The 14,567-nt window shown below is 36.1% G+C and overlaps 1 protein-coding gene across 1 annotated transcript; it reads right to left on the reverse strand.

Moving 5' to 3' along the window:
- Positions 1–1,368: 1,368 nt before the first annotated feature.
- Positions 1,369–2,674, reverse strand: LOC129232929 (zinc finger protein 271-like). Its single transcript, XM_054867032.1, has one exon. It carries the CDS (start codon positions 2,437–2,439, stop codon positions 1,369–1,371), a length of 1,071 nt encoding a protein of 356 aa, XP_054723007.1. The 5' UTR covers positions 2,440–2,674.
- Positions 2,675–14,567: the final 11,893 nt, after the last annotated feature.

Below are 14,567 nucleotides of genomic sequence, written 5' to 3' on the forward strand. Positions count from 1 at the left end.
TCCTGCGGAAATTCAATTACGCATTATATAAACAATTTTGTTTGTGTCAAAAATTTTACAAAAAAATTATTTTTAAAATTAAAAATAAATAAATAAAAGGTATGATTAATCAAGTTGGAATTAAAACAAATTACAGTAAAATCCCTCTAATGCGGACATTAACGGGACAATTTTTTTTGTCCGCAACAGAGAGGTGTCCGCAGTACAGGGGTTCAATAATGTTATTTGCATTGGAGCTGGGGAATTAAAAATTGACCGCATAAGAGGGGTGTGCGTTAGGAGGGGTTCACTGCATACCAATCAATTATAGTTCTAGTCCGCCAAACATAACTAATTTTAATACAACAAATGCGCAGGAGCACTACAGGCACGTGTTTCTGCCCCCCCCCCCCCCCCCCGTTACAAGGAACGTCTTTTTCAGTGCATAAAATGTGAGCTAAAGAATGTAAAGACATTTGACAAAAAAATCCGACTTTTGTCGGATGCCTTTAAATCCACGAGCTCCCATTTTGTGCATTGAAAAAGGAATTCCTCGTAACGCCAAAACACAAATCTGCAGTGTTCCTGCACTGTGCTTTTAACGTTGTTTTATTTCCTTTTATTTTTTAAACAAAGGTATTTTAATATTTTTTATAACTAATTTTTGAAATTAATTAATGAATCCATTTTTAATATAAAAATTCCATATTTTCTATACTTACCTTTTTTGCATAATTTTTAATAAACAAGTTTTATTATCTTTTTGGACATTGAAATAAAGATTTATTCCATTGAAGCATTACAAACTTAATTATTCTCAACATTTAAATTTGACTTATAAATTTTAATTCTAAATGATTGCAGAATATAATGCTTGCACTTTTTTAAAAATAAATTTTAGTATCTGTCTTGGACAATATTAAATTTTTTGCAACTACTCGGTATTGGCCGAGTATCTGATCAGAATTTGGCCGAGTACCGAGTACTCGGCAAATTGGCCGAGTGCTGAGTAGTTAGCGAGTACTCGGTACGTCTCTAGACCAGTTAAAGAAAAAAGTTAAATGTATTTATTTAAAATCTTTGAAGTATTTTTTTAATGCCGTTAAGAGTAAAGAAATACTATGGAAGTTCAAAATTCATTTTTTATGTTCATCGCCTGTGGTGAAGAACAAATAAAAAAAAAGTTTAAATTGTGAAAATATTGAAATTAATTAATTTCTTTAAAAACTTCTCAGAAAAATTAAAAAAAAAAAAACAAAAAAGTGGGCTAAATAATGTTTTTTTCTAAATGGGTTTTTTCAAAAAAACCTAAAATTTAACCAAAAAAACCTTTCTAAATGGGTTTTTTCAAAAAAAACCCATTGGGTCCAATTCGGCCAACCCTGTTTTTTAGTCGCCAGTGGCAGCCTTGTGAGTTCTTGAGTGCGCTTTCAGGTAGTCCAGTCGAGCGAATTCCTTAGCACAAACTTCACACGCATACGGTTTCTCATCCGAATGCTTAACCATCCGATGTCTCTTCAGACTCTCCGACTGAGAAAATTCTTTGGCGCAAACTTCACACCAAAATGGCTTCTCGCCGGTATGCGCCTTCCTCAAGTGCTTTTTCAGCTGCGCCAGTCGACTAAATTTCTGAGGACAAACTTTGCACGGATACGGTTTTTCTTCCGTGTGAATTCTGATGTGTCGTTTCAGCGTATCGGAATGAGAAAACTCCTTGGAGCAGACTTCGCAGGAGAACGGTTTGTCGCCGGTATGTATTCTCAGGTGCTTTATCAAGGACCCGGGTTGAGCAAAAGCCTTGGAACAAATTTCGCAGGCATGTGGTTTTTCGCCAGAGTGCGTCTTCAAGTGAGCTTTCAGGTAGTCCAGTAGAGAAAACTTCTTGGAGCAAATGTCGCACGAATATTGCTTTTCATCAGAATGCATCGCCTTTAGGTGTCTTTTAAGACTTCCTGGTTCCGAAAATGTTCCGGTGCACAGTTCGCAGGCGAATGGCTTGCCGCCGGTATGAATCACCAAGTGTCTTTTCAGGTGCGTCAGTCGAGTGAATTTCTCCGAACAAACTTCGCACGAATGCAGGATTTTCTTCGTGTGAGCTCTCATGTGCTGTTTTAGTATGCTGGAGTGCGAAAATTTCTTCGCACAAACTTCGCACGAGTACTCCTTTTCGTTTTCGTCAGAATGCATTATCATCAGGTGTCTTTTGAGACTTCCGGACTGAGAAAATCCCTTGGCGCAAACTTCGCAGGAGTACGGTTTTTCGCCGGTGTGCGTTCTGAGGTGCTTTTTCAGGTTCGAGAGCAGAGAAAATTTCTGAGGACAAAATTCACACTGATATGGTTTTTCTTTCGTGTGAATTCTGACGTGTTGTTTCAGCGACTCGGAATAAGAAAACTCCTTGGCGCAGACTTCGCAGGAAAACGGTTTGTCGCCCGTATGTGTCTTCAAGTGCTGTATCATGCCGCTGTGTTTGGCGAACGTCTTGCCACAAATTTCGCAGGAATGCAGTTTTTCGCCGGTGTGTATCCTGGAGTGCGCTTTCAGGTAGTCTAGCCGCGCAAATTCTTTAGAACACACCTTACATGAATAGGCTTTTATGCCAGAATGAATTTGCAAATGTACTCTTAGGTTTGAAGCATAAGAAAATTCTCTCGAACAATGTTTACAAATATACAATTTTTTATCTTTCTTAATATTATTCATCCTCACTCAGTTTTAAGGTGTGGGAAAATACTTCAGAAGAGCAGTTACAAGAAACCTTGTGGATTATTTTTCTTCCTTTTACATTCGATCCTCACCAAGGTACTAGAACAAACTGCAAGCTCACTGTCAACACAAATGCCTGCCTGGAGCAAATTGCCCCTTTTGAACGAAAAATTGCCTTTTCATACTTATGACGATAAATTTATTCATTATCTGGTTCAGATAATTAAATTGCAGTTATTTAAGGTACAGGAACGCTGATCACAATCCCTGAACACAAACAGGATTCATTCGAACACAACAAACAACTAACAAGTCCCTACGGCTACAGTTAAAAATCGATTTCGATTCCGAGTCACAACTGACTACAACTGTATTTATACCGAGGACTGCATACTAAGTGCCTTGCCTCCATTATTTTTTTACACCGATAGATGACAGCACCATCACCGGATTACAGTTAAAAAGAAAGCATGAAACGATGGTTGCGTTCGACAAACTTAACCAGTCTCCCGGTAAGATAAATAAATACCTTTAGGGTTGCCAACTGAGGGGTTTCCCCCTAAATTTAGGGGGAAAATTTTAGAATGGGATTTTTTTAGGGGGATAAAATTTTTTGGGGTAAATTTAGGAGTTTAAATTTCCGATTGTTTCATGCATTATTTTACTTACATATACTTTTTGAACCTTTGTAACCATTGGTTTTGATCAGAAATGACATAAAAATGATAAAAATGATTTGATTCCACTCAGCAACGAAAAATAGCAATGGTCGCGTGATCGTTTAATCCCATGTGTGACGTCACAGTTAAAGGATCACGTGACTTTATGACGTCATTTAGGGGTTTTTTAGGGGTTTTATAAGTTGAATTTAGGGGAAACATTTTTAGGGGTTGGTAACCCTGCCTTTGTGCTGAACAGTGAAGTAAGAAAAACAACGTTAAAAAAAGCACAAATTTGCCAACTACAGCAGACACGTGTTTCAATGCAAAAGTAATGAGCTTATCATCCATAAGCTCATTACTTTTGCATTGAAAAAGGCGTTCCCTGTAACGCCGAAACACGTGCCTGCTGTAATTGGGGGCCGTGGTAGCCCGATCGGTAGAGTGTCGGACTCGGGATTGGAGGGTCCTGAGTTCGAACCTCGATGGTTGAAGATCCACCGTCGTCATTAAAGGGGACTGGGCGACATTGAATATGCTCGTGGTCTCAATGTCCTCCAAGTGAAAAAAATACCCCTGAGGGTGCGAGCACCAGGCAGCTATTAGTCCCTGGTCTAGTTCTAAATTCTCATTAACTGTTCGATCCGGTGATGGTGCTGCCATCTAAAAAAAATAACGGAGGCAAGGCACTTAGTATGCAATCCTCAACATAAACACAGTTGTAGTCAGTTGTGACTCGAAATCGAAATCGAAATGCTGTAATTGGCAAATTTGTGCTATTTTTACGTTGTTTTTCTTACTTCACAGTCTACCGATACCTAACCAGTTACTAACCGCAGCGTTTTAAGATCTACCGGTTAATGGACCGGTTACCGTTTTAAGCTGTTTATTGAAGCAAGTGATCATTAGCTGTCACGTGATCAACTAACAGGTAGCAACCGATCGTGCTCGTCGAACGTAAGCCATAATAAAAAATCTGCAATAAACAATTTTCAACAACAGATCTCAATGATGAAACTATTTTTCAATGGAGGATTTAAATTTAGTTTTTTAAAAGTAGATAAAATTTACTTTCTATAGCCCGGGGAATTTAAACATCTCTGTTGCTTACCTGCAACCGAAACCACGAAGAGCGATGTTGTTGTTGTTGTGATGTTGTCTGGGTTAGATATGAATTTTAAAAGTTTGCTCTAAAACAAATGCCATCGTTAAAGACTTGGACTTAAACAATATGTATCTTCGTTCTAGTTAGCTGGAATAACAAATAATTAGTTTGAAATTCTAGATATTTATATGAAAATAATTGTCAACAAATGAATGTTGTCTATTGATCTTTTCAGTTGTTCTATACTACATCTTCACTCATCGCAACAAGTAAGTTTTAATTTTCATACTACCTTTTCCTTCAACTTATTATATTCAGTATGTGCAGTTAGTTTACCAAACTTGAAAAATGAAGCGATTAATATCATTTAAAATGTTCCTTTGGACTACAAAACACATTTTACCCCCCCCCCCCCCACTGACTTTTTTTCTAAAGATACTTTTTTAGTTTGAAAAACACACGTTTTATGATAACAGTTTTGTTTTCTTTCTGAAATTATCAGTAATGTCTCGTTATCTGCAGGTAAAAATAATTTCGTTTGAGCTGGTTTTAAGTAATTTCTTCTTTTGTTCTATATTTTATTTCTGTTACCCGAGAGAAAGACGAAAGTAAGTGACATAATCGCAACTTTACAGGAGGGAGAAAAACCCCTTTTCTAGCAAAAGATGGGACAGTCACTTTTAACCCTGGTAAAAAATTGAAATTTTTTTTTTTTTTTTGAGAATTACGTTCACATGGCTCAATTTGGAATAGGCTTTTGCATAATGGTCTGGCTATAAGTTAACAAATTTTTCATTCAAGTATTTCCTCTCATGTATTTTTTCACTTTTATGCTATACTAGCCTGTATACGATCAACAATGTGAATTGATCAAGCAATTTATTATCATAAATGTTGTTTATGTGAGGACCAGTTTTGAAGTAAAAGTGCTTTGGTAGTAACATTTACCTGATTGAGGGTTATTTTTACCAAACTGCTTTCTGTCCTGATGGTATAGGTGCCTTAAAAAGGTGAGGGTCAAATGAGGTGCAGAGAGCAGGGTTCACTGATATATATATCACGATATATATCCAATATTTATTTTGAAAATATCATGATATTTTCCAGATTTATTTTTTCAACTTTGGTATTTTAAATAAAAAGTATATTAATCGTAGTATATTAGTCATAGTTAAATTATTTTTTATAATAATCTTATATAATTAAAAACTGAGCGTATTTATGTATGTCCAAACTTCTTCTCCCGAGCGACATTGAATTGAGAATCAAACCAGGTATCGATGAGTTCGTAATCTTCCCGTCTTCATGTTTGGCTATTCAACATAATAATTAGCGGAGATATCAATTGAAAACTATTAACTATGACACTTGGATTTCGACATAAAATCCCTATTTTTCGAAGGCTTTCCTCCATTCAACTTATTATTCAGTGCTTCATCTCAACTTTCCACTACAGTGCTTTTGTTAAAATATATAGCGTGGAGAAAATAATTGAGATGAAAGATCTGTTGCCATTTTTTTTTCTCGAATATAAACAGGTAAAATTCTTGTTTTTGTTTTGAGGCTTTTCCTGTAATCAAGGGATTTAAAATGTTTCCTTTTTTGGGGTTTTTTCCCGCAATCTGCTGCAAAAATTTCACTGACTTTTTTTTTTTTTTGGTTCAAGACTGAGTGTTAAACTCATGTCACTTGTCATACCTTTTATTTTCGAGGTGGACTGTGCAAAGCCGGGCAACGCAGCTAGTTTATTATAAGAAGTAACCAAAAAGTTACGTTCTATATTTTTATGATGTATAATACATCATTAATATAACAAAGTAATATAATATTCCATTTTTACTAATATTTTATATACATAAAATTATTAGTAATGTAACAATTTTTAATCATTAAAAGTGCCTAATTAAATGTTAAACATTGCTCAGAAGAAAATGAAAATGTCCCCTTATGACTGTACACCAAGGAATGCATATTATTTATTTCTGAATCATAACTGTAAAAAGAGCTCACAGAAGAAAATGATAAAACAGCTAGTTCCAAATTACTCCATCAAAATTGATAGATATGAAAAATCAAATATTAGATATTGACTTAAAAATAATGAAAGAAACATTAATTTTGAGTTTACATATTGTAATCTTTACTAATAATAAAGCTGAAAGTCTCTGTCTGGATGTCTGGATCTCTGTGACGCGCATAGCGCCTAGACCCTTTGGCCCATTTTCATGAAATTTGGCACAAAGTTAGTTTGTAGCATGGGGGTGTGCACCTCTAAGGGATTTTTCGAATATTCGACGTGGTTCTTTTTCTATTCTAATTTTAAGAACAAAATTATCATAAGATGGATGAGTAAATTACGAAATTATCATAACGTGAAACCGCAACATGGGCACAAGCCAACTAGTGAGATACGAAATTATCATAACGTGGAACTGTAACATTGGCACAAGCCAATTGCCGAGATACGAAATGACCATAACGTGGAACCGCAACATGGGCACAAGCCAATTGCCGAGATACGAAATGATCATAAAGTGGAACCGTATCATGGGTACAAGCCAATTGGCGAGAAAATTCACCATTCATTATTTGTAAATATACAGGCGAACCAAAAGACCTTTTAACTTTTCTGCTACGGGCAAAGCCGTGCGGGGTACCACTAGTTATAATATAAGATAATAAAGAGTGATTTGAAGATGCAGTTATTATTTTGAAGACTTTAATTTGTGCTTATTAAAAATATCGGATATATATCAAAATATCTGATATCTTTCATATATTCAAAAATATCATGATATTTTCAAACCCTGGCGCAGAGGGGCAGACAGGTTACGTGAGCAATGAGTTGGCTTTTTTTTTTCCCTAAAATTGCATAATTGAGTTTTAATGACATTATTAACAAAATGACTTTCTCTGAAACTTTCAGAACATGACCACAAAAATCGTGTGGATGGCCTCCTGTCTTCCAATCAGGGCCTGATTAAGCTATCAAGAGGCCCCAGGCAGTCTTGCATAATATAGACGAACACGCGATCGGCGTTCGCAGAAAATTTTTGGCTATGCGGAATTTTTTTTTCAAACAGCTAATGTTAATGTAAAGAAAAGAATTTTTTTTTTTTTTGAATTCCAGTTTATTTTTGCTAAAGCCTTTCTCCAAAAGTCTTTTAAAGCACATGTGTGAAAAAAAATAATGGTTTTGGAAGTTTTCTTCAGTTGGTGAAAAATTAAGCACAAACTATATGTTATTGCAAAATAAAAAAATAAATGATTTAAAGCACTTTTTTTTTGTCTCTTTCGTATTGGAATATAAATTTATTTCTTTACTCATGAGTTAGGCAAAATATTTATTTGCAGAAAATTTTCCAGTTAAGATTTGTGTTTGCCGAAAGCTTTTCATTTTATCCAAGTCTGGCCGTAGGCCATACGCTTTTTTGAGTGTGTAGTCCCCTGTGTAGTCAATATTTACAATTTTAGCCATTGGCTAAAACAGTTTTAGTTATAGGTTAAAACAATTTTAGCCATTTGGGGCAGGGTTGGCAAAAACCCGGGTTTTTTTAAAAAAAGCCCATGGACCCTGGGTTTTTGGGTTTTTTTAAATAAAACCCAAACCCAAAAAAACCCAACTAAAGCTAGTTTTTTTTAAAAGAAATGTGGGTTTTTTTTGTCTTTTTTTAAGGAAAATGTGGGTACTTGTAGCATAGTGTAGCGTAAGTATATGGACAAAACACAAAAATCGTCTTGGGGTAAAAAAAGCTCGAAAATTAAGCGTTTTCTAAAGAAAAGTATAAAAGACGACAAAATCCAAGAACGGTGAAGTTTCGGATTTTTTAGTTTCCATGATTATCAACAGTTAAGGCAAAGTTACTCCTCCAGTGATAAAATCTATTGTTCGTTAGTTCCTTTTTAATCACTACATTTTTTTTTTTTGAATCCTAATTTATTGTATTTCATTTTGTTATGCAAAATTACTGTAAAACCTCAAGAAGTTTAAATCCCTTTTTACTGAATTCCAGCTTAATCAAGACATTTCTTTGAATTTTATGTTGCCCGTTTTTCTAATTCTGTGTACAGAGTAAGAAATATTAATTTTTTCGTAAGATAATGAAAATACTTTACATCCTATTCTATTTTCTGTCCGACCGTTCGTAACACCTGTTAATTTCCAAAAAATATACCTTGTTTATTTAAGATTTGCGACGTGTTGGTTGGCGGAAAATAATTCAAATGAAAGCCTTTTAGCTAGAGTAGTTTCCTCTGTACAATCTACAAATATTGAGAAAATCAGGCGTGACAGGACTTAGTCAAGATAATTTGAATTATTTATTGACCAGTTAAATAAAAAAGTTAAATATATTTATTTAAAATCTTTGAAGTACTTTTTTAATGCCATTAAGAGTTAAGAAATACTATTAAAGTTCAAAATTCATTTTTTATGCCCATTGTCTGTGGTGAAGAACAAATAAAAAAGATGTTTAAATTGTGAATGTATTTAAATTATTTTTTTAAAAAACTTCTCAGAAAATTTTAAAAAACCCAAAAGTGGGCTAAATAATGGGTTTTTTTTAAATGGGTTTTTTCAAAAAAAAAAAAAACCATTGGGTCGAACCCAATTGGGTCCAATCCGGCCAACCTTGATTTGGGGACACCTAAAAAGGTGGGGCCCTAAGCCACGGCCTAGTTAGCTTACTCAGTAATCAAACCTTGCTTCCAATTCAAAGCTCCATTTTTATTTTTATGACTGCAAGCTATATTGCCATGTGTTGCATGGTCTACCTCACAAGTAAAAGCAGTTTCAAGTGTGACATCTTCATAAATGAGGCAAAAAAGTAAAATTTCCAACGTGTAGAAAAGAGCAATTTCCCGACTCAAAACTAAAAATTTAGACCTCTTTGGATTTTTTTAAAATTTGAAAATGTCACTAAACCAGCATCATCAGGTGGGATCTTTTCATTCTGACATGGCAACTAGAGTGCTAATTGTTACTTTGATGAATTTGCATATTAACGAATTAACTTCTGAGCATTTTAGAAAAAAAAAATTAAATACTTGGCTAAAAGTGATTCTCTCTCTGTCTCTAAAACTAATGTACTTCAAGTTTATCGAATTTTTCAAATCTATTGCAGGGGCGGATCTAGAAATATTTGTAAGGGGGGTCCAGTTTCAATGGCCCGAGTTATATCTCCTACGTAAAAAAGCTTCTCTTAAGCAGGGGTGCCCATCCCTTCAAGGGTGATGGTGCACCCTCCCCCCTTCCCAATGAGATGAAAAGCCATTCAAATCCCCCTCCCTAGAATTTTTCTATGGTTAAGCTCATTAGAGATGACTGTACTTTTGAAAATAATAATTAAAAAAAAAAAACCTGTAAAATAGCAATAGAGCCCATTTAAACGAACCAAGGCAATCCTTTGAACTGTGACGTGCTGAGAAGAAATACCTTACGGAACGATGCAAAAAAATAATGTTAACAGTGATTCCGTGTACTATTTTTTCAGATTTAAAAATTTGAAGATTGGTAATTATCATAATAAAATTCTTGTCAAAGGGGGGTCAGCTACCCCTTTGACCCTCCCCTGAATCCGCCCCTGATCTATTGTCATAGTTAGATTATACATACGTTTACGGATGCTTTTGCTGCTGTGCAAATACAGTTACTATAGAAATGTGCATCGCCTGATATTTCTTAATTAATGTAAAAAATAAGCATTGAAAATCTTCAACATGGGGGGGGGGGGGTCAAACTAGAACATAGTTTAAACATTTGTGCTCAAATACAGTTGCCTCTCTGTTTAACGACTTTCAAAGGACCACAAAAAATCGTCCTTAAATAGAATGCTTTTAACACTACAGTGGACCATCTGGGACTTTGAAAAGCCGTCGTTAAACAGACTGCCAGCTACTTTATATTTTTATATTAGTGTTCCACTAAAGCTATTAAAACTGGCAGAAGGTGTAGTTGATATTTTTAAAAGAACATGGAAACTAAATCTATTATTCTTTTTTTTTTTTTAAAGTTTTCTCTCATTTCTCCACAAATAACTCGGATTACAAAAGAGGCAAATTTTATGAAGAAAACTAACTTTTTAACTCTATTCAGGGCCAGATTTGGAAATTTGGGGGCCCCCGGGGCAACGAAGGAGTGGAATCCCCTAATCAGGTTTCGAATATATCATTATATTTTCGAAAATATCCGATACTTTGATGTATATCCGAATATTTCGATATTTATGTATATATACGATATTTTCGACCCATGAAAGTTAGGATATTTTGTAAAAATTTTATTTTGAGGGCCCCTTTGTTGTGAAGGCCCCGGGGCAGTAGCCCCCGCCTGCCCTCCCCCTGAATCCAGCCCTAACTCTAAAGAAGCCATCTGCAAGCAGTTTCTACCGGCAGCACTGTCCACCGGAGTTATATCCTACACACGTATACACACATCTACACACAGACAAGGGCACCCATATAGGAGGAAAAGGGGGGCATAAACCCCCCCCCCCCTTTGAAATGAGAACTTCCTTGCTTTTAATTTTTTTTTTTTCATTGCAAAAATGTTTAAAAATCTCTTTTCCACCCATTAATCAATAAGTTATTAAAAATATCAAATTTTAATGTGTCTAATTTGTACTGAAATCGGTTTCCATGGGGAAAATAGTCTGCTAAACCATAGGGAATGCTTTTGAGCCCCCCCCCCTAAAAATTTTGCATATGGGCACCCTTGCACACAGACGTCTACAAACAAACACATGTCTACACTCATACACACATGCTTGCACGCTCACCTGCACATACACACTCATGATTGCGAAAAGCATATAACTTAAATTCAGCCAGAATTTTTTTTTTTTTTTTTTTGAGCAATCACGATTGCTTATTGCTTTCATTTGACTGTTTTTGGCGTTCCTATGATTTTTATTTTCCCGCCAGCAACCTCTGCAGCATCACCGTTGACCGGCTCCTAACGATGCTGCTCCTATAGCGAAAGTCATCTCCAGGTTGCGTCAATATCCTACACACACACACATACATACACAACTACACACACACATGCATACACAAGTACACACACACATACACATACAAACACATACACACACAAACACATACACATACACACAAACACATACACACATACATACAGACACCTACACATACACAAAAACATACACATACACACAACTACCCACACATTAATGCTTGCACACAGACACAAACGCATATGCCTACACACACATACACCTACTACACACACATACACATACACACACGCATACATACAGACACCTACACATACACACCACAACATACACACATACACACAACTACCTACACATTCATGCCTGCACACAGACACAAACGGATATGCCTACACACACATACACACGTACACATACACACACGCATGCATACAGACACCCTACACATACACACCACAGCACACACACATACACACAACTACCCTCACATTCATGCCTGCACACAGACACAAACACATATGCCTACACACACATACACATACCCCCCCCACACACACACATTCGTACACACAACTACCCACACACTTATGCCAGCACACAGACACAAACACACATGCCTACACACAAACACACATACCCCCCACACACAAACACACACGCCTACATACACACACTCGTCATTGCGAAACACATAATTTGATTTTTCGTGACCAGAAACAGCAGATGATACTTTAAAAATGAAGGTAAGCCTTGTTTGAGAATATGAAAACAAATTGCAAAATTGAAATGATGAACTTAGTGTTGTTCCAGCTGCTCCTCAAACTTCGGGTAAAGTTTGGGTTTATGGGCTTTAAAATGTTGAAAAAATAAAATAAATATGATTATTTTACAATGAGTTACTCGCAAATCAATGATTTTCTCTAAAATTGAAATAAAAATCTTGAATTAAAAAAAAATATATATGTGAAGGGTGGCTTGGGTTCCATTCTACTCCCCTGACAATGTGTATAAAAAATTTTACACGATGATCGATTGAGTCATGAAAGAATTACAAACCCACTTTAGTGTTTATAATATTAGTAAGTATAGTCGAAGCTCCATATATCGAACTTCCACATATCGAAATTTTCTATAAATTGAAATCCCAGCAAATTTCCATGTCCATTATATAGAAAAATTGTTTCCATATACAATCGACTCCCGCTGCAACGCGATCCGACTTACTTTAAATGGCTCTAACGCGAGTTTTTTTAGGAGCATCGAATTTTAGAGCTAAAGCGAATTTCTCGCTCACAACATGAAAATATATGGAAAGGAATCATGATGCTAAGAACATAATTTAGTTTAGCAGTCATTCATGACTTATAACAATGTTATAAGTCATTAATGACTACTAAACATTGACTTCTTGAATGTATTTTCATCCTTTCAGCATCACTGACTGCGCAAGTTCCCACGTACCGCTCTATAAACATAGCTTTATTAGTGTGTATATATCACCACTCCTCATATGTTCAGTAAGTTATCACCCTATAGCCAGGTCTAAGGCAGAAATACATGAAATACACCGCCAGCTCAGTCAATTCCAGCAGCGGACTGCAGTTTCGTGCTTATTAGCACTCGTCAGCCCGGCATAGTATTAACTGAGCTGGAGGCGGAAAACCTCTTAAGGAAGCCAAGAGTGCCAAACAAGCTGGTAGCTAATATGGAATAAGCACTGACCAGACGAGTGACCGAAACAATGGTTCGGTTCCACTCGAATATTGCAGGCAAGGCAGGTATATTCAGTAAACCGTTATTTTGTTAGCTACGGTTTGTTTGGCACTCTTGGCTTCCTTAAGAGATTTTCCATCTCCGGCTCAGTCGCTCTCCTATGCCGGGCTGACGAGTGCTAATAAGCACGAAACTGCAGTCCGTGGCTGGAATTGACTGAGCTGGCGGTGTGTTTCATGTACTCCTCATATGTTTCATTTATTTATTCTAAATATAAGGTGAGGAAAAATTGTGGAAGCGAGGCACGATGTTTCATCTAAAGTTTGAAGATTGATACAAGAAGCGAAAGTTAGCGACAATTTAAGAAAAGCTAAGGATTTTTGATACGCTTGGAATTACTAGAAAGTGGGTCGAAGGTGGGACAACAGTTAGGTATGTGTGAATCTTTCATACGTATAATGAAAAGTCAAGAGAAGGGAATCCGTATAAGTCCAGACCTTAATTTTAATACGAAGCTCGCAGAGTAGTGTTTAAGCAAAATACAAACTATTTGAAATTGGAATCTGCTTTTGCATTGTAGATTATAGAGATCCTAAAAAAGGTGTGTTAGCATAGATGTAAATGTTATAAAAAGCTACTGTATTTTAAAATATGTTAGAATGACGATCATAATCCGCAGCATAAATCACCATCTTCAATTTTCGAGTTTTAAGTGTAACTTATCGTATCTACTGTTTAGCACTCTTACAAGTGCAGTGTTTTATTATTACTACTTACCGTACGTACCGTACTGTTTTCCATTTTTCTCGCTCCCATTGATCAATGAGTTTGTGTATCGTAACATTATATTTAATAATGCAGCTTTTTTTAAAAATACGGTAAAAATTCAGCTGTTTATCTAAGAAACGGTATATAGTTAAAAATGGTCTAAAACAGTTTGAAAGGTGTTTAAAAATGTCTAAAATGATTGGGTACGTCAATAAAAAAGACCATATACACACTTTTCCACAACGCGAAATTCCGACTTACGCGAGGAGTCTTGGAACGCATCCCTCGCTTAAGTCGGGATCCGTTCAAGCGCTTGTGACGTCAAATGGCATAGGAAGTGACGTCATGCGCTCTTCCGATAGGGGAGAAGCCGAAGGTCACGCATTCGACTTCGAAGACGAAACGTAAAAGGCTTATCTCCTCGCATTTAACTCCTCGCGTTTCTGGAATATTAAACCTCTCATCCTCTCGGAAATATTCGAATATCATCATTGATGTTACACGAGGAAGATTATTTAGATTGTACTTTAACGAATCCGGCCTCCATAGTGTGTTCAAAAGGATTATTGAGTTTCTAAAAAATAAAAATATCAGCGCGCTCAAGATGTCCCTAGCGAAAACAAGGGATCTTCGGCGGAAGGCTGCTCATTAGTGCCCTGTGACGTA

The sequence above is a fragment of the Uloborus diversus genome, unplaced genomic scaffold, assembly GCF_026930045.1.
Source record: "Uloborus diversus isolate 005 unplaced genomic scaffold, Udiv.v.3.1 scaffold_14, whole genome shotgun sequence".
In the NCBI taxonomy this organism is placed as follows: Eukaryota; Metazoa; Arthropoda; class Arachnida; order Araneae; family Uloboridae; genus Uloborus; species Uloborus diversus.

Bases quoted from the DNA above. Each gene is read 5' to 3' on its own strand.
- LOC129232929 (XM_054867032.1), bottom strand. From the start codon at position 2,439: ATGATACAGCACTTGAAGACACATACGGGCGACAAACCGTTTTCCTGC.